Source organism: Symsagittifera roscoffensis, chromosome 3 (assembly GCF_963678635.1).
Source record: "Symsagittifera roscoffensis chromosome 3, txSymRosc1.1, whole genome shotgun sequence".
NCBI classification, from domain to species: Eukaryota; Metazoa; Xenacoelomorpha; order Acoela; family Convolutidae; genus Symsagittifera; species Symsagittifera roscoffensis.
In genome coordinates this window covers 33,736,202-33,757,291 of record NC_087064.1, presented here as the reverse complement: position 1 = coordinate 33,757,291, position 21,090 = coordinate 33,736,202, and the positions used below count along the sequence as shown (strand labels likewise).

At 32.9% G+C, this 21,090-nt stretch overlaps 1 protein-coding gene across 1 annotated transcript; it reads left to right on the top strand.

Annotated features, from left to right (window-relative positions):
* The first annotated feature begins 8,437 nt into the window (after positions 1 to 8,437).
* LOC134841309 (alpha-N-acetylgalactosaminidase-like) lies at positions 8,438 to 16,807 on the top strand. Its single transcript, XM_063857204.1, has 5 exons — positions 8,438 to 8,688; positions 8,899 to 9,140; positions 9,344 to 9,513; positions 13,934 to 14,107; positions 16,053 to 16,807. Exons 1-5 carry the CDS (start codon positions 8,573 to 8,575, stop codon positions 16,662 to 16,664), a joined length of 1,314 nt encoding a protein of 437 aa, XP_063713274.1. The 5' UTR covers positions 8,438 to 8,572; the 3' UTR covers positions 16,665 to 16,807.
* Positions 16,808 to 21,090: the final 4,283 nt, after the last annotated feature.

The following is a 21,090-nucleotide window of genomic DNA, read 5'->3' as shown; positions in this document are numbered from 1 at the left end:
CGTCCTATTCGTTTATAGTAATACGCTTCCATATTAATCTCATCTAATGGTGCGACTGTTGGAAAACGGTCACTGGTTTTCATTCACGCAGTGCTTTTTTCTTCATGAATGATACTGAGCTTGTTGGGTCAAGTTGAGTCTTCCTTTTGTATGGACTTTTTCCCCAATCGTACTAATAAAGTCTAAAAAAGTATTCTTTGTAAGAAAAGACTGTTTTTATGCCAGCTTTTCCCCAATCGTACTAATAAAGTCTAAAAAAGTATTCTTTGTAAGAAAAGACTGTTTTTATGCCAGCTTCAAAGTTCTCGCATTTTCGGTTTTTCTACAAGTTAGTCTGAGCCTGTGCACATCCTTCACTCCTACATCCTTCACTCCTTTTCACCACTGTTTCTAATTTAGTTTTCAGATATGTTCCAGGGTGGTTCGTGAGATTGGGTAGTTCGGGTGATTGGAGTTCGGGTAATTGGGTAGTGTACGGCTGAATTTTTTGCTCATATCGATACATTCTAGATCTTTTCTATGGACTAGTATCTATGCTAGCACGTTTTGTGGTGTTAGTTATCTGATACAAAGTTTCTTCCTGATTTCTTTAGTTGTGAAAAAAATTTTCACCAAATTGCTTCTTAGTCCCCCATACTTCATATATTTGCCTCCTATGTCATAGCTTCATGAAAACTTCCCAGGGCTTCGCTATCTCTTTGGCACTACTAAAGAACTTGAAGCGCTGGGTAATTGAGATTTGTTCCAGTAGCAAACGTTGTGTTCATCGATTCCCAAAAGCAGTTTTTATGAGCGTTTTTGTACCTTTTTTCCCAATGATAGTTCGACTTGAGATTTGAGTTTCCTATCTATCTCAATCAATCTCGATCAATCTAAATCCGTTGTTTTTTTTAATCGTTCTGGTCACGTCTTTTACTTTCTCCGGCATAGTTGTTCAACAGTGCTGTTTATCTTGTATCAATGTTGTTTTGCTGCTTTATATCTTTGCTTTTTACAAGATGATCTGAAGTTGGAGTTGTATTGGTGGGCTTATGACAATTGCCATGTCCACAGAGTCTTTTCCAATTATAGAAAGATGAAAGTTTCTCCAAACCATGAAATATCTCGTTCGTCGAGTGGTTTAAAAAAGCTATTATCCTCGCAGGTTCGATTCGTTAGACTGTGCCATCTAGAAAAATTCTTGTATATTCCTCCGCGGCAAAATATGAACACTTTGTAGCGGTGCACTGTCACGGATAGCGACCAGCGCTGTCCGTCATTAGATAGCATCAACTTATACTCTGCTTTTACATTGGGCAAGGCTTTTGAACTATTTGCCAGCTGATTTTTACAGCAGATATGCCTATTCAGTTTGATGTTTTTTTAACCTTTTTTTAAATTTCAGAAATTATTTCATATGTGGCAGTCAAATTAATCGACACCAATGTGTCGTTAGACACAAGCTCAGAGAATTATGATAAAGATAGCATCAAAATGATTTGAAAGTTAAGCAGTATTGGGCCTCACACTAGAAATGAACTGACAGCAAAGAGTCGTAAGATACAAAATACTTTTATTTTCAACCATAGAAAATAAATATTCTATATTAATTAAACTTCAAGAAAAAATTAGAAACTTTTATAAATTAGAACAAATTTTATTTTTGAATTCAAAAATGCGATATATTAATTAAACTTCAAGAAAAAATTAGAAACTTTTATAAATTAGAACAAATTTTATTTTTGAATTCAAAAATGCGATACACAGTCCAGTCCGAAAATGTTTGAAATAAAATTTAGGCTCAAACAGACCATAGAAGAAAAAATCTTTAAAATTTTCCTCATGATTTTTAAGAAGTCAAAAATAAGATTTTAAAAATCAATTGCCTGGAAAAATTCCAATTTGTTTTGCGGATTTTTCATTGTTGCTGATATTATAAAAACAAAATAGCGTAAAAGAAAAATGGATACTGATTTATTATATTATAGTAAAAACAAATTAAATACTGAACGATTTTGTTTAAGAACAGCAACGGATATTAAACGAATTTCATCATAATTCAAATGGTACGATGGGATGGCAGTTTTTTCATATTTTGTGATACAAAATATGGCAACAAAACTTAGTTTCTATTTTTTAAGATCACAAAAAAATAAACGACAGAACCAAGCAAATTGATAGCTAAATGCCGATTTGCTGTCAGATTTTTATTGACATAAAAAAGGAATGCACAAAGAAAGATTTTATTGTTCCGTCTAGCGAAGAAAGAGACGTAATACTTGTGCTCAGGTGTTTTTTTTTTCTCCGGACAATTTTTGAGACTTCTTAACTTTTTGACGGATTTAACTTATATCTTTCGAAAAATGTTCTTCTTTCTAAATTTAAACACATATTTTACCTGTGATCATTTTTTATAAAGTTATAGGGTTGAAAAAGTGCCATATTGGTCCATGTGAGAGATTTTTTGTTGATGCTTTCAACACGTAGATTTCGTTTTTAACACGTAATTGAAGCATAATATTTGGCCTATTTAATGCTTTGCTATATGCGATATATATTTTTGTGTTTTACATAGTGTTCTTCATTTTTTTTTGCTTCATCAATTTGTGAAAACAAGCACTACTCCATAGACTTTAAAAGGCAGTTAGAACCTTCAAAGATACGATCAATCGTGCTGAGCTTTTCTAGCTCAATCTTTCAAGCACTCTCGAAGAAGTATGGGAATGAACCAAGCCGCAGTGCGTTTTTGGCAGGAAGGCGATTACCTCAGAAAACCTGCAATGATTCAAAAGTGATATCAAACACAGAATATTCGGTCATAATCAAGTTCCTAAATAATTTTCTTGAAACGTGATTGCGAGAAAAATGTTTTTTTTTTCAGACCGATTTCAGCGGGGACAAAACAATTGAATATGAAGGCTTTAAACCGAACAAAGCTATTACAAGCCATCTTCCTCTTGATTAAAATTTTTTGTTGATAGTTTCTATTGATGAAAATCGAAACTGAAAATGAACAACTAGGTTTTTCACCCAGTTAATTTTTGGTTTCCCCTTTTTCTGATTTCTAATTGGGCTATCTGATTTCAAATTTACTTCAAGCGCTAGGAATAAACTATACAATAAATATACAAGACTGAATGTTCCGACTATCCATAAACTAGTCTCGAATAGTTTTTTTGAAAAAAAAAACATTGAAAAATTGTGAATTTTAAGCTGAATATTCAGAATCGTGTATGAAATTAATAAGACCAATTAGCCTGCCTCAATTGATTCGAAACAATTTTGTGATTAGGGGGTAATTCGCCACGCGTAAACAATGCGCAATAAACTTTAATTATCAAATTTTCCTAGCGCTAGTAGTGAGCGTTCCACAGCAATCGTTAAAACACAAAGATGATGGACCACGAAGATACATGAATCGATCCTCGTGATGAAACATTTTTGAAAAATAGTCTAAATAAAAAACACACGAGCGTATATATTCCTTACTTTGAAAGTCAGAACAAAATAATTATACAATTTTATCATTGTTTGTCTCAACAATCAAAGGTACAAGGATTATAATGTTTCGATTTTACAGCAAGGAGCAGGTTTACCAAATGCATGAGAAACTGATTATCGAAAACATTTATTCTTAAGTGAACAGACGGATTAGCTAGAATTGTCTGTAATTTTCGACATTTAGACTAAGTCAGATGAGGGAAAACTTAAATATCATTTATGAGCTTAACTGCGAATCATACATTTAATCATTATGTTGTTTCTTTCAACTAATTAACTGGAAAAAAGAACAACAAGAAATTTTGCTTAAAAATGGATAATTTCGAAAAAAAGATAGAGGAAGTTTTTTTTTGCTTTTACCTAAACTTCAAATTTCTTTGCTTCCATCAAAGTGGTCAAAACATTTTGTGCGTCTTGAGAGCATTCGGGTAATTTTTTTTGAGTCAGTGTGTTTTCTACAGAAAAAAAACTATTTTTTCTTTCATAAAGGCGAATTTTAAAAGTACAACTCATTAGTCCTGGCAAAAAGTAAGTGTCAAATGGCTGACTTTTGAGTTTCGGTTTTTTCAAGTTTTTGTCAAAAAATTTTGTTAAATTCAAATTTACGGATATTTACATTGCTAGAAAAATAGATTTATATATATTTATTTGACTTATTGGTAATTTGCTTCAGATAGTGAAAAGGGTTTATTATTTAAGTTATTTGGAATATCAGTTTGATGTTTCCAGTTTAGAAATTAGTATACAAAACGGAGCAAATTAGACCTCGAATACGACAGTTAGATTTCTGATATGATACCACACTTGGTCTCCATACCATTTTTCAAAACGTGATCTAAAACTGGCCGGATAAAAAAATTCTGTGCCACAATTCTTTTAACCTCGTGAACCAATGAAAAAAAAAAATTTGTTGTTTTTTTATTGTTCCGACCATTAAAAACTTTGTATTCTGGCGTATTTCAGTGTTTTTTTTTGCACGCAAACTCAAGTACCACAAAAAATTTTTTTGTGCTACCTGGACATAAAACAACATAAAACCTTCTAAATCGGACCAAAACTGATATTTTTTTTTGATAAAAGGTAAATATGGATGGGCAAAGTTTGGTTTTTTTCACTAGATTTTGATTGTTTGTGAGTTGGTGTTCGTTGTGCGTGGATAAAATCGAAAAAAAAACTGGAAAAAATGATTTTTTGTCCAAAAAACGGAAAACCCAAGTATCCTCTTAATTTTTTTGTTTTTCAAACTTTCTCGAGTCTAAATAGGTTCCCTAGGGACTTCTTCAGCCTCAATTGTGAATCATGTTTTTCGGACACAGACTTTTTCTTCAAAGAAGATTTTTTTCTTCAAAATTTGGAAATTTCGATCCCCCGTAGTTCAGCAGAGTTGAAATCTGATGATTTTGATTATTCTTCTCTGTTGTTTTTTGACATGATTCACAATGGTAGCTGAACAAGACCACACTACATGGAAGTATTATTTCAGATTGATCAGACTGAATGGATGCACCGACAAAACACCTAACAACATCTCATCCTGAAATTGAATTACAATGATAATTTCCTATATCTTTCTTGCATATTTTTGAGCTCAAAAATGGATTTATATTGACCATTTTCTTCATTTGTTACATGTTGTTGCCCAAAAACTTGTTTATATTGATGATTTTCATGATTTGTTTGCATATTTTTTTGATTGAATCTTGTTTGAATTCAGCTTTTGTTTTGAGTTTTCAAACAGCATGGTACTTAGAGTAAAAAAAATCAGTTTTTCAGACAGTATAATCCATTTTTTAGACAATATAATCGATTTTTTGGGTCCTTAGAAAATGCATTACAATCGATTATAATCGATTTTATACAGATTTTATACAGATTCTATACAGATTTTATACCACAAAAATATCCATTTTCCAGACTATACAATCGATTTTTCTGAACTATATAAAATCCCTATATTGTTCATTTCAGTGTCTAATTGAGTTACATACAATCGATTTTTTACTAGTTATAGTCGGTATAAAAATCGTTTATTATTGATTGCAATCTTATTTTTGCCAATGTGGGTGGTAAGACTATTTTGTATACTCAAAGCATGTAGAATAAATATGAACTGGTTATGCGGAGAACTGATTTCAGAAATTATCTGAAAATTGTTCACTTCTAATATCGGATGAGATATAAACAAATTTTGTGCAGAAACAGAAATCAATAGCTTGGTTTATTTACTCATTTGTTGCACGCTGACATTCATTTAACTCAATGGCGTTTCCCAAGAAACTAAAAACTGAAGTTGATTATAAGAAACTGATTCAAAAACATTGAGTTTGAATAGCAAAATATCAGACAAAGGTTGATATTAACCTAAATTTGGAATCAAGATGAGCTAAAACAAAACAATACCGCTAGTTTATCAAGACAAAGCCTAAATGTTCCGACTGCCATTTAACTGGTCTCAAACTGTTTTTTTTTGAAATTTTGAGAATCTATGACTTTTGGGCGGGGGCGTTCAACAGTGCCGAAGTACAACAGTGCCGAAAAAGGCGGGAAAATTTTAGAATAATTTAAACGCGTTTTCTAAAAAGCGGGAAATTACTGACGCTTATTATCAAAGAAAATCACTCCATTTTCGACGCCAAAATGTCTGGAACTGCAAATTCAACAATTAATATGGTGCCAAAACGTCTAAATTGCAATTATTTTTTTCTCTCAAAATTTCTAAGTGTCACTTACGATTGTAAACGTTCGCCTTTCAATTTTTGATTGCCGCACTTAATATGCTGAAATTTGTTCATATTTTTGGAACTGTTGAACAAAGTTTTCATTTTCGGCACTGTTGAACTTCGGCACTGTTGTATTTCTGGGCTGATATTATCCTTTTGGGCTGATATTATCAAATACTAAGTGATAACAATTCAGTTGTATATGGAATTAATACAACCAATTAGGTTGCTTCTTTTAAGTTGGAATGGTTTTGTAGACCATACAACTCGCCACGCGTAAACAATTCAATTAAGTTTTATTAGTCGAACAGTTTTGATAGAGAGCTGTCTGTATTCCCGCATCCAGTTTCAAGCGTTAATAATTGATTAAATTACGATTTTAGTACCAGTCTCACTATAATTGAGAAACAATCAATTTTATTCAATTAATAATCGATTATAATCTCTCTTTTTAAATTCAAATTATAATTAATTATAATCCATTATAATCGAATATAATCGATTATTTATTCGTCTATTTTTTGATACATTTATAATTGATTATAATTGATTATATAATAATCCATTATTTTTATTCAAATTTCTATTTTATTAGTTTTGCACAAAAATCCATTATAATTGATTATAATTGATTATAATCCCTTTTGTTTGCCCATTTTTGTCTTCGAAGTTGCATCTAAATTGCTTATATTTTATGCTTTTTGTGTACGTTGGTTCCTATGAAAAATGAGAAAAATGTTTTTAAAGTTTTCCAATTAATTCAAATTTATAAGTTTTTTTTCATTTCTTCCCCATTAGAGTTGTTTTGTGATGCATATTATAAGCTTTTTTAAACACAAAAACATCAGCAGATTGATTTAGTTTCATGAATGATTCGGAAAATTTATTTTTCATCTACCGCGAGAACCTTTCCACTCATATGAAAGGTTCTCTATGAAACTTTTTTTTTCGTGGTATAACTTTGTGTTCAGATGAACCAAAGTGTTCAATAGATCTGTCTTTTAGAGATTTTCTTATTGACACAAAAAATAACCCATAAGATATATTTCGAATATAAGAAAATTTCGGCAAAATAAGAGGTTATAATCGCTTTTGTGTCTAATCGATTATAATTGATTTTAAGGGTTTTTAGTAAGAACTATAATCAATTATAATCAATTATAATCGATTATAAGAGATAATAATCTCTTGGAAAATATCATGATTATAATCAATTATAAATCCCTTAAAGACCCAATTTTGGTAATTATAATCGATTATAATTGTCAAAAAATCATCATAATAATCCGTTATAATCGATTATTTACGCCTAAACTTGGATGCGGGTTTAGACAACCGCGTATTTATACTCGTCAGTAAGCAGACAAAAACCATATTAAACAATCAGAGTCGAGATGAGAAAGCAAATTTACGAAATAAAAAATTAGTAACTATTCATTTCTTCCTTGTCTCGATTCTGATTGGTTGATATGGTATTTGTCTGCTAACTGACGATTCTGAATACGCGGTTGTCTAAATACCGCTACGTAACCGTTTTGATAGACTTGTTCCAGAGTGACTTTAAGTTTAAGTTAAAATAGCGTTGAACAAGCCGCCGCTGCGATCACACTTTGAAATTGACTTGCGCAAAAACATTCCAAGTATTTAATATTCCTCACTTCGAAAGTCGGAACAAAAAGACGGAGATAATTTTCTACAAAATCTGTCTGATAATTCAGAATTTTGAATATACACTTTAACAGATGTCGACAGACTTTACGCATAGCGAACACTATAAGATCAAAAGATGGCAACCTCTCGAAATTTGCAAGATTTGAGGCCATCATATTTTCAAAGAACATTTACATGCGTACTTATAAAAATCTAAGTAAACTTGGGTTTTGCCAGAAATGCGTCTGTGATCAACCTCTTTTCTTTTTTTTTCAAGAGGCTCAATTTCTTTCTAAAAATTTCTTCCATGATACGGTTTGACCTTCAGAACAAAATCTAAAAGTCAAGTAGCAGGGAAAAGATAAAAATTTTGAGCAATCAATTAGGTGCAATCAAGTTTTCATTGGGCATAATGGCTAATTTTTTGAACAAAAAATAGTCTCAGATTGAACCGAATTATTGCAGTTCATGAGTAGAAAATCACCAATAGCTTATAGAAATTTTTTTATTTGGCAGATACTATCGCTTCAATGTATACTTGTTGGTATTTTAAGATAATTAAACAAAATGTTTCGACTAATATTGATTGTTTGAGAAGCTAATAAACACATCCGTTTGGTTTTGTTGAGATTTGAACTTACATTTGAAGAAGCACTTAGTTGTGCTCAGTTTTTGAAAGTCATCGACGGATTTTGCTGAAAGAAACTAAACATAAAACAGGGATGATAAAGTTAATTTTGATTGTTCTGTTCCAATGCGGGTATCACTTGGTGGCAAGTGATGGCAATGGATTGGGACTGACACCTGTGATGGGATTCATGAACTGGGAGAGATTCAGGTGAGAGCCAAAACGACGCAACAAAAAATCAGGACAGAACCTTAAGGTCAAATTTGTTAAAGTATGATGGTTTTAACGTTCGCTTAATGGTTAAAAAAAACTGAGATCTTTCAAGTGTTTTTTCAGGTGTTTGTTAACTGAATTTAACAAGAAACTGAAAAAGTTTCTAAACAAAAACTGAATTTTTTTGCTGCAATGGTGCTTGATTAGATGTCAAACGGATTGCGTGAACTTTCCTAATGAGTGCATAAATGAGAATTTGTTCATGACGATGGCGGATGCGATGGTCACTTTTGGCTTGAAGGATGCCGGCTACACCTATCTCTCTATAGACGATTGCTGGCTCATGAAGAACAGAAGCGCAGATGGCCAGCTGGTAGCCGATCCGGATAGGTTTCCCAGTGGAATGAAAGCGCTTGCCGACTATATGCACGAGAGAGGACTCAAACTGGGTATGTCTGGGTTGGGATGGAATATTTTGCCGTTCGTTTTGACAAGTTTTGTTTTTGTCATTATGAAGGCTAAAAGTTTTTGAAAAATTACTTTCACCGTGAATTAACGATTGTCAAATTAAGAAAATAAGAAAATTTTGAGTAGCAGATTTGCACGGCTACTGTATTTTTTTATTCGATTACAAAGTTTTTGGAATTTAAAGGAATTTACGAAGACGTTGGCTACAAAACATGCGCTGGTTATCCGGGTAGCAAAGGACATATAGAGACAGATGCTCAGACATTTGCATCGTGGGGAATTGACATGCTCAAGTTCGACGGGTGCTATATTGATCCCTTGACCTCTGGACCAGGTTACAAGGAAATGGGAAAAGTCAGTTAACACTCACTTTGCTTTTTTTTTATAATTTATATTAATACTTTTGTTTTCAGGCTATAAGCAATACAAAACTGTATGTGTTTTTTTTCGCTTAGCATTTGAACAGTACCAGCCCTTTAGGACCCTGATCCGATGGCTATCACAGCTTAGTGAAGCACCGCCACAAAAGCTTTTCCAGGTGTTAAGTCCTTACTTTTATCAGTTTAAACTTTTAAACATATAATCGTTCTTAAAACCGGAAAAAAAAACTAAACAAAGGGTTTTATTCTAATGAAAAAAAAGAAAGAATGAAAACGATGAAAGCAATCATAAATAAATAAAAACGTAAAATTTTCTAAAGAAATTTTATAAAAACTGTTCTTGAAAAAACAAACAACTTTAACGCATGAACAGCGCAAAGCTTGCATAATAAATAAAAACGTAAGACTTTGTGAAGAAGTTTACATAAAAGCTGCTTTCGAAGAAACAATCAAGTTTAACGCATGAACAGCGCAAAGTTTGCATAATAAATAAAAACGTAAGACTTTGTGAAGAAGTTTACATAAAAACTGCTTTCGAGGAAACAATCAAGTTTAACGCATGAACAGCGCAAAATTTGCATAATAAATAAAAACGTAAGACTTTGTGAAGAGGTTTACATAAAAACTGCTTTCGAAGAAACAATCAAGTTTAACGCATGAACAGCGCAAAGTTTGCATAATAAATAAAAACGTAAGACTTTGTGAAGAAGTTTACATAAAAACTGCTTTCGAAGAAACAATCAAGTTTAACACATGAACAGCGCAAAGTTTGCATAATAAATAAAAACGTAAGACTTTGTGAAGAAGTTTACTTAAAAACTGCTTTCGAAGAAACAATGAAGTTTAACACATGAACAGCGCAAAATTTGCATAATAAATAAAAACGTAAGACTTTGTGAAGAGGTTTACATAAAAACTGCTTTCGAAGAAACAATCAAGTTTAATTTATGAACAGCGCAAAGTTTGCATAATAAATAAAAACGTAAGACTTTGTGAAGAAGTTTACATAAAAACTGCTTTCGAAGAAACAATCAAGTTTAACACATGAACAGCGCAAAGTTTGCATAATAAATAGAAACGTAAGACTTTGTGAAGAAGTTTACATAAAAACTGCTTTCGAAGAAACAATCAAGTTTAACGCATGAACAGCGCAAAATTTGCATAATAAATAAAAACGTAAGACTTTGTGAAGAAGTTTACATAAAAACTGCTTTCGAAGAAACAATCAAGTTTAACACATGAACAGCGCAATGTTTGCATAATAAATAAAAACGTAAGACTTTGTGAAGAAGTTTACATAAAAACTGCTTTCGAAGAAACAATCAAGTTTAACGCATGAACAGCGCAAAATTTGCATAATAAATAAAAACGTAAGACTTTGTGAAGAGGTTTACATAAAAACTGCTTTCGAAGAAACAATCAAGTTTAACGCATGAACAGCGCAAATTTTGCATAATAAATAAAAACGTAAGACTTTGTGAAGAAGTTTACATAAAAACTGCTTTCGAAGAAACAATCAAGTTTAACACATGAACAGCGCAAAGTTTGCATAATAAATAAAAACGTAAGACTTTGTGAAGAAGTTTACTTAAAAACTGCTTTCGAAGAAACAATCAAGTTTAACGCATGAACAGCGCAAAGTTTGCATAATAATTAAAAACGTAAGACTTTGTGAAGAAGTTTACATAAAAACTGCTTTCGAAGAAACAATCAAGTTTAACGCATGAACAGCGCAAAATTTGCATAATAAATAAAAACGTAAGACTTTGTGAAGAGGTTTACATAAAAACTGCTTTCGAAGAAACAATCAAGTTTAACGCATGAACAGCGCAAAGTTTGCATAATAAATAAAAACGTAAGACTTTGTGAAGAAGTTTACATAAAAACTGCTTTCGAAGAAACAATCAAGTTTAACACATGAACAGCGCAAAGTTTGCATAATAAATAAAAAAACGTAAGACTTTGTGAAGAAGTTTACATAAAAACTGCTTTCGAAGAAACAATCAAGTTTAACACATGAACAAAGCAAAGTTTGCATAATAAATAAAAACGTAAGACTTTGTGAAGAAGTTTACTTAAAAACTGCTTTCGAAGAAACAATCAAGTTTAACGCATGAACAGCGCAAAATTTGCATAATAAATAAAAACGTAAGACTTTGTGAAGAAGTTTACTTAAAAACTGCTTTCGAAGAAACAATCAAGTTTAACGCATGAACAGCGCAAAATTTGCATAATAAATAAAAACGTAAGACTTTGTGAAGAGGTTTACATAAAAACTGCTTTCGAAGAAACAATCAAGTTTAACGCATGAACAGCGCAAAGTTTGCATAATAAATAAAAACGTAAGACTTTGTGAAGAAGTTTACATAAAAACTGCTTTCGAAGAAACAATCAAGTTTAACGCATGAACAGCGCAAAGTTTGCATAATAAATAAAAACGTAAGACTTTGTGAAGAAGTTTACATAAAAACTGCTTTCGAAGAAACAATCAAGTTTAACGCATGAACAGCGCAAAATTTGCATAATAAATAAAAACGTAAGACTTTGTGAAGAAGTTTACATAAAAACTGCTTTCGAAGAAACAATCAAGTTTAACACATGAACAGCGCAAAGTTTGCATAATAAATAAAAATGTAAGACTTTGTGAAGAAGTTTACTTAAAAACTGCTTTCGAAGAAACAATCAAGTTTAACGCATGAACAGCGCAATATTTGCATAATAAATAAAAACGTAAGACTTTGTGAAGAGGTTTACATAAAAACTGCTTTCGAAGAAACAATCAAGTTTAACGCATGAACAGCGCAAAGTTTGCATAATAAATAAAAACGTAAGACTTTGTGAAGAAGTTTACATAAAAACTGCTTTCGAAGAAACAATCAAGTTTAACACATGAACAGCGCAAAGTTTGCATAATAAATAAAAATGTAAGACTTTGTGAAGAAGTTTACATAAAAACTGCTTTCGAAGAAACAATCAAGTTTAACGCATGAACAGCGCAAAATTTGCATAATAAATAAAAACGTAAGACTTTGTGAAGAAGTTTACATAAAAACTGCTTTCGAAGAAACAATCAAGTTTAACACATGAACAGCGCAAAGTTTGCATAATAAATAAAAACGTAAGACTTTGTGAAGAAGTTTACTCAAAAACTGCTTTCGAAGAAACAATCAAGTTTACCGCATGAACAGCGCAATATTTGCATAATAATTAAAAACGTAAGACTTTGTGAAGAAGTTTACATAAAAACTGCTTTCGAAGAAACAATCAAGTTTAGCGCATGAACAGCGCAAAATTTGCATAATAAATAAAAACAAAGGACTTTGTGAAGAAGTTTACATAAAAACTGCTTTCGAAGAAACACTCAAGTTTAACGCATGAACAGCGCAAAATTTGCATAATAAATAAAAACGTAAGACTTTGTGAAGAAGTTTACATAAAAACTGCTTTCGAAGAAACAATCAAGTTTAACGCATGAACAGCGCAAAATTTGCATAATAAATAAAAACGTAAGACTTTGTGAAGAAGTTTACATAAAAACTGTTTTCGAAGAAACAATCAAGTTTAACACATGAACAGCGCAAAGTTTGCATAATAAATAAAAACGTAAGACTTTGTGAAGAAGTTTACTTAAAAACTGCTTTCGAAGAAACAATCAAGTTTAACGCATGAACAGCGCAATATTTGCATAATAATCAAAAACGTAAGACTTTGTGAAGAAGTTTACATAAAAACTGCTTTCGAAGAAACAATCAAGTTTAGCGCATGAACAGCGCAAAATTTGCATAATAAATAAAAACATAGGACTTTGTGAAGAAGTTTACATAAAAACTGCTTTCGAAGAAACACTCAAGTTTAACGCATGAACAGCGCAAAATTTGCATAATAAATAAAAACATAGGACTTTGTGAAGAAGGTTACATAAAAACTGCTTTCGAAGAAACAATCAAGTTTAACGCATGAACAGCGCAAAATTTGCAGGACCACGAGCATGACCAAAAATTGAAATATTAGGACAATATATTCCACTTTTTATTGTAACAACCCGATGGTTCCTCCGTTCATAAGGGCTTTTCGTTTGGTTAGTATAGCACTGAATTAATAAAAACTGTCTCAACCAATGGGGCGGGCGTCTCAAGACTGTCTCATATTTTCTAAGGGATCGGGCGTTATATTGTCAGGCAAATAGGTTGACTTTGGATGATTTGAGAATCGCGGAGAGATCACCGATGCATATGTTTAGTTCATACACCGTAAGCCTGTTAACCCCTAGCGATTGACACCTGCATTATTCTTTGAATTCAGGTCTGAGATATTTTTGTCCCCTTAACAGCACTATTGATTGTTTTGGTTCCATGCTTTAAAAACTTACTATTATGGTACACAATTCTATCTAGGCATTGAATAATACTGGCAGGGATATTTTGTACCTCTGCGAATGGCCCCTCTATGATCCAGTGGCTGATTACGCCGAAGTAGCGGAGACTTGCAACTTCTTCAGGAACTACGACGACGTGCAAGACAGTTGGGATAGCCTTTTTGGAATCATTAAACACTACGCAAACAATCAGGTATTGTTTTGTTCATGCCACATTAACAAATGGGATGCGATTTGGATTAGATTTGAACGGATTTAAACCGCACATCACCACGAACCCATAAATACTGCTTTTTGGCAACCATTTATGATTGATTCAAAAGGCGCCTTCGGAGTCAATTCATTTTTACGGGGATTGTGAAATAACAAAAAGTACCAAAACTTACAAAACCGTTGGCCAAAATTTTCAAAAAGCGACCAAAAATTTCATTTTTGAATGATTTTTCCATGGAGTTTTCTGCATGGTGGAATTTTCTGCTGGCGGTTTTCGTTATTTGTTCTGAAAATCACTTTAGCCGACCAAAAAAAACATTACATTGCAAAATTGTCGTTATTCAGTTGGCCAATTTGTACATGAAATCCAAAACAGAGAAAAGAAGGCATTTTGCAGATTCCAAAACAGAGCATTCTTGTCTTTGTTCTTTTTTGTATTGGAAAGATGGGTGAAACTGGCGCGAAATTTAGCAGTAATGGATACTATTCAATTTAACCTCACTAAGACATTTGCAATGGAAAAAACCAAAAAAACTTCTATATGGTCCCTGCAAAAAAAAGAAGGTTACGAGATCTATAATGAGACTGCTCGTATCAGGGCTACTGAGTGATCCGATTGCACTGCAACTGGTCTGGAATATGTTCCATTTTTTGGTCAGTGACGTTTTTTAATCGTAAATCATAAGCAAGACTACCGTTAAATCAAGTCATAGTTTTGAATGTTACAATTGCCCCTTAATTGGTACCGAATAAGTTTTGCTTGCCGCTAATCAACTTGGAACAACTTTGTAGTAAAAACAAGACTAATCAAATATGAAGGCAAAGCCCTGAATGTTTTGACTGCCCTCTATCATCGATCACAAGCTTTTTGAATTTAAAAAAATCTCGAAATGTTCAATGAAATGAAAAAATTTAGAATACTTATAAATATTTTATTTCCTAAATGCACCCCCTACAAGCTGTATAAAGCACCAAAAGATATATTTTGCGTAACTTATTTAAAAGAGCAACATGCTTGCCTGAGTTCAATTTGGAAGGATTTAAACTGCCGGTTACGCTTTAATGGACCGAAACATATTGCGCGTTGATAGGCCGAAGTATATCACGACAAAAATTAGTCGTCTAATTAGACAAACATTCAAAGCCTTATAATTTAGTGAAAACGTCATAGATAAATTATTTACATTTGAGTTTTAGATAAAATATTGACTGAGTTGGAAAAACCACCCGAATATAAAAATTCTGCACTTTTTGCGAAAGTTGGAACAATAATTTGGGTTACGCATTTTAGAAACAAGCGTTACGCTTAACCAAAAAACGCGCATAAGTTAGTCCAGGGCATGACCAAATTGACAAACATCTCAAGCAGAAAAGTTCTGCACTTTCTTCGATAGTCGGAACAATTATATTTTTAAAATTTAAAAAATTGAATTTCTGATTTTTTCTCTTAACAGCCAATTTCAAATAGTGAGTGTTATTATTTGATTCGTGTGTGGAATTAATTTGAACAATTTTATCTCAATTCAATTTGAAATGATTTTGAAAATGTAAGGTTTTGACTTGCCCAAATAGTTCGTGTTTACACACTCAGCATCATAGAAAATTATCAGAGAGCATATATTAGTCCAAAAACATTGCTAAATTGGCATTTTTAAGCTCTGATTCCCAGAAACTAATTTTAAAATAAAACAGGCAAAACTTATTTTTAAATTTTAAATCACAGGGTTTTAAAAATTTTATCGGGTATCAACAGTTTTTGTTGAAAACTATAGTTTTGATCAACGAAAGTGGTCTCGAAAACCATAAAAAGTTTTTTCTGCAAAAGTCGGAGCAATAATTTTTTGTATAAATAAACTGTCATCAAGAGCGGAAGTCTACGGCTTGAAAGTACTTAATGAGGTCTCTACACCTTTTTATTGTTTCAGAACAAATTTGCCAAACACAGTGGACCTGGACATTTCCTCGACCCTGATGAGTTGCTTGTGGGCAACTCTGGGACTTCTTTTGGACAACAGAAGATCCAGATGGCAATGTGGTGCATGTGGAGTGCCCCTTTGCTGGTATCTTCTGACCTCCGATTCATAAGTGATGCTGCACTGAGTCTTCTTCTGAATCGATACCTCATCCGGATCAATCAGGACCCCCTGGGCGACTTCGCAAAGCAAGTTATCAGTGATTCCAATGGTGCTATTCAAGTCTGGCTCAAAAAATTAGGAGACGCTACTTTCGGAACATACGCGATCTGTAACTTCCACGCGAAATCAGATGATCAGACTGTTTTACTGAGCTACAGCTTGAAGGATTTGGGAGTCAAGGAACCCGAGAGTGGTGAAACGTTTACCCTGATTGACGCTTTTACAGGGACAAATTTTGGAGATGGCCCTGTATCGTGGGATGACAAAATCGATCTGTATGTTCCAGATTTTGATGCGGTTGTTCTTATTGTAAAACTACAACAAAAACTGAATTCTCCAATGAGGGTTTCGCAAAAAATTGAGGAATGGTTTAAGCCGGAGGTTGTTTGGAATCGACGTTAACCAAAATTAGCTGGAACAAAAAAAAAATCGTCAGATTTTTAATCAAAAAATTCGTTTCTCGAAAAACTGTAAAAATACATTCATTAAATTTCTATCAGAAAAAGTTTTGCAATTATAAACAAACTATGCCAAATGATAAGATACTTCCCTCGTAATTTTACAATATAAACTTAATAAAAAACTGTTCATGCAGCAATTTCCATCACAGAGATTTAGTACAAGTTTCTTTACTTGTTCATGCTTAAACGTTTACCGCAGTTACGAACATGAAAAATCTGGGCGGGGAAGGGGGGTGGGCTGTTAATGGAAAAAGCGGAAAACAATAATTTGCTACAAAAAAAAACAAAATTTGTAATGGATTATGAAAAAAATACTCATTGTTACACTGGAAATACTTCTGACTGACACATTTAGATCCAAAAACTCAATGGAAAGCATGATTTGAGTTTTAAGTTCGAAAGTTTTTTTCTGAGATTTTTGGTTTTTGAATAAAAATAGTTTTTTGACTCTTGGGCTTGTTGTATGAGTTATAAATCCATTTTAAACATAAACCTGTGATTATCAAGAACCCAATTGACTACAAAAAGCTCCTAAAGATTTTCAGGAAGAAAACATCAAGATTTTGACATATATGGTCGTGGGAGGTAAGTGATGCGACCAAAAGTTTTGTAGTTCGGCCCAGCTTCTTAGGTCGCACAAAAACTTAAACGCAGTTAGATGATCAGATGCAAAGATTCCCACAATAAAAAAAAGACATTTTACAAAATTTCTTGCGAAAATGGTTTTAAAGATTTAAGATTTTTATTGCATGCTTGACAGGAGACTTCTGCAATCATTGGATGATTCAGTATGGCATAATTTATTTCGATGTAGAAGAAACTTCTGCTCAGGAAAGCATTAGCACAAACTATCAGGCAAAAAGCATGAAAAGTGCTTAATATTACATGTAATTAATATTTAAAATGTTGTCGGGATTATTGTTTTTTGGGTCGCGCTCAGCCGCTGCACCCAACTTTTTAGCGCAGGTGGTTAAGCGTGAAAAGTGATTAATATTAAAAGTAATTAATATTTAAAATATTGTCGGGATTTATGTTTTTTGGGTCGCGCTCAGCCGCCGCACCAAATTGTTTTAGCGCAGGTGGTTAAGCGTGAAAAGTGATTAATATTAAAAGTAATTAATATTTAAAATATTGTCGGGATTTATGTTTTTTGGGTCGCGCTCAGCCGCCGCTAAAATTGTTTTAGTCGCAACTTATTTTTTTTATTCGTCGACGGCCGCGAGTTAACCTCTGTGCACAGCAACGGTTGTGATCTATCTTCTACTTTGAGTAGCAAAAAATGCGAATTAAGTGGCCTATTTCGGCTCGATATCCACTGCTAGAAATAACAATGCTTCAGTAATTTTACTGTAGCTTATAGTGCTAAAAAGGTTCAAACCAAAAGCTAATGTTTAAAAAAAAAGAGTTCAATAACTGTCCATACTATGGTTTGAACCGTGGTTTGAAATTATACGTGCTCAGAAGTAAGCTTAAATTCAGCCATAGTTTGTTTATCAAATTTTCAGCAATGCCTTGAGTCAGAGATTGATATACGTAGCCTTTACGGAGTAATCGGAATGATATAGAATCGGAATGATATAATTGGCGGATGTTTAACAAACATCCATGCACAAACCGCAATACCTTGAAACCAAAATTACATCAAAAATTGTTAATTACATCAGAATTACATTACAATTGCATAACAACAGTGACAATCTGTTCTTATGTGACATAACAATTTAAATTTTTGACTAGTTGGAATGGTAGTCTTAATTTTTCTTTTTTGGTAATTTCTACAATTGGTAATTTTTGACCGCGTTCGAGGTATGTTTCGCTCGAAGTATGTTTCGACCGTGCTCGAGATAGGGTTCTACTTTTTGTACAAGAGAAACCCCTGTCTCGACTAATGTTTTTTGGTCGAGCGCTGACATGTGTTTGACTTTGAAAGTCGAAACATAAAGTGAGTACCTTGACTCATCAGATTGCGACGATTGTCCATTGTTTACGGATTAGACTGTCAATTTGGCTGTCATTTCGCAACATATGCAAGGAAAATATAAACAGCTTTACATAGGCGTCGCAAAATAATTGGGATACTTTTCCAGATGGTTTAAAATTTTCTTTTGAAAAACTTAACCACAAATCAAAATTAAACTGGAAACATATAGAAAGCCTAAAACTTTACGAAACTTTTTTGATAGACAGAACAAAAAAACTTGCCAAAGTTTGAGTGACAAAGTGACGCTGATAATGTGAATAGTAATTGTCTATATTTGTGAAAGTTCCAATGATTTTTCTGCGAAAAATGATCCTATACAAAATGAAAAACCCCTTTGTCTAAATTTAATTTTATGCATTTTTAATCAACCTTATAAAATTAAGGTTTTGTTTCGGCACCTTCTATAAAAACTCGACTTCATCCGTTTTTCTTTTAGAAAACAGCACTCAAACAATCTGTATATGCAAAAATGTAATGTTGTACAACCAAGTAGACGGAAAAAAACAATTGATTGAAGAATTCGTGGAAAATCAACGGTGATATTTAAAAAGCAATGTTCGACTCTTCATGAAAGTTCCTATGAAATTTTTCTACAAAAATTATCTCATACAAAATGGAACATCTCTGAATATTTTTTGTCAAAACTAATGTTTTTTGCTCTGTTTAAGTTTGCTGTAGATAAAACTAGGATTTTTTTTGGCAACCTTTATCAGGAATCTAGTTGATCAAGCTTGTTTAAATATTGGAACAAATTGATTCGTAGATGCTCAAATTGTATTTGCCTGAAACCAATTGGTTGCAAAAAAAGCCCCCAAACTCTCAGGCGTTTCTATTTACTAGTTGATTACTACATATGTCTCAAATGAGTTGAATATCAAAATAATTAAAAAAGTGTTCTTATTTGTAGGCTTTGATCATGTATTTTCCGCGATGGACCCAACTGATTATATAAAGACCCTAAAAGTTTTCGGGGCTGGAAACATCCAGAATTTGAATAAGGGTGCTAACTTTAGTAACGCTGACCATTCGTGTTCTTGTTTGTTTCAGCAGTACGCGGGTCGAAATCTTTGCCTTTAGTGGCGACCATATAATTTCGCGTGCAAAATTTCGTAATCCGACTCAGATTTTTTGGTCGCGCAAAAATGCGACTTAAACGCAGTTGGATGATCAGTTATAAAAACTCTCGCAATCAGGAAAATTGTTTTTAACTTTTTTTACTGCGAAACCGATTTAAGATTTCAATATATATTTTTGCAAGTTTGACCAAAAACTTTTACTATCATTGGGTACGAAAAAAAGTAATTGAGCCATGTGTATTTTTTTGTTCTGGTAAAAATTACCAGAAAATTTCAGGCGAAACACAGAAAAAGAAATTAATATTGAAAGTATTTAAGAATAAAAGTATAGTAAAATCTGTCTTTTTGGATCGCACTGAGTCGCACCAGTTTTTTATCAGCGCGAGTTGCAACTTTTTTTCTGTTGGTTTGCGATAACTGCGAGTTACCCTTAATGAAAAGCAGCTGTAGTGGTCCATCAATTTTGAGTGGCAATGTTTGCAAATTCAGTCACCTACTTCGGCTCGATATCAACTGTTAGAAGTTATAATGATGGGGTTTAAAATAGAGAGTTGAATACCTGTCGATACTGACAATTTGTAGCGTGGTTTCAAATAAAAAGTGTTCAGAAGTAAGTTTAAACTCAGCCGTAGTTTGTTGTTCAAGTTTTTAGCAAGCCTTGAACCAATTACCGATAGACGTAGCCTTAAGCAGGTACCGGAATGATATATTCGCAACAAACCTCCTTATACATTAACCGCAATATCTTGAAACCGAAGTTACATTAGAGAACGTTACTTACATCACAATTACGTAACAATTGCTTGCCACCGTATATTCATCTTATCTGAAAAATCAATATAAACTGAAACGTCAATCAAATTTTTTTAAGCAGAGAGCTGGGGGGGTGAGGGGTGGCGGACGCCTTCTTCTGGGATTTGACCCTCTCGCCAAGCAAAGGGCATCGCTTTGGTTTTTATTTTTGGCATTCATTTGAGGCCTACAAACCCTATAAATTTTCTTAAAGTGCCTTCGACGACATTATTAATTATTTCTGAAGGAGAGCTCCCGCCAAAAAATGCAACTTTTTGGTTAAAGTTTTCCAAAAAGTTCCCAAAAACAGCATTTTGACCTGTTTTGTCATAATGTTGCCTGCGACGCAAACTTTTTGGTCAAAATCGGGTCTTTTCAGTGTTTCGGCAGCTTTTGCAAAATCAATTTTGGTCGACTTAAAAAAATATCGACCGAATTTCTAAAAAAATTTTTGAACCCCCCCCCCCCCCCTCAAGAAAAAACTAGATCCGCTCATGATCAAAAGTTTAAAGGCAAAT

Coding starts and splice junctions, on each gene's coding strand:
- LOC134841309 (XM_063857204.1), top strand. CDS start 8,573: ATGATAAAGTTAATTTTGATTGTTCTGTTCCAATGCGGGTATCACTTG. Junction 9,141..9,343: donor CGAGAGAGGACTCAAACTGG/GTATGTCTGGGT, acceptor TGGAATTTAAAG/GAATTTACGAAGACGTTGGC. Junction 14,108..16,052: donor AACACTACGCAAACAATCAG/GTATTGTTTTGT, acceptor TTATTGTTTCAG/AACAAATTTGCCAAACACAG.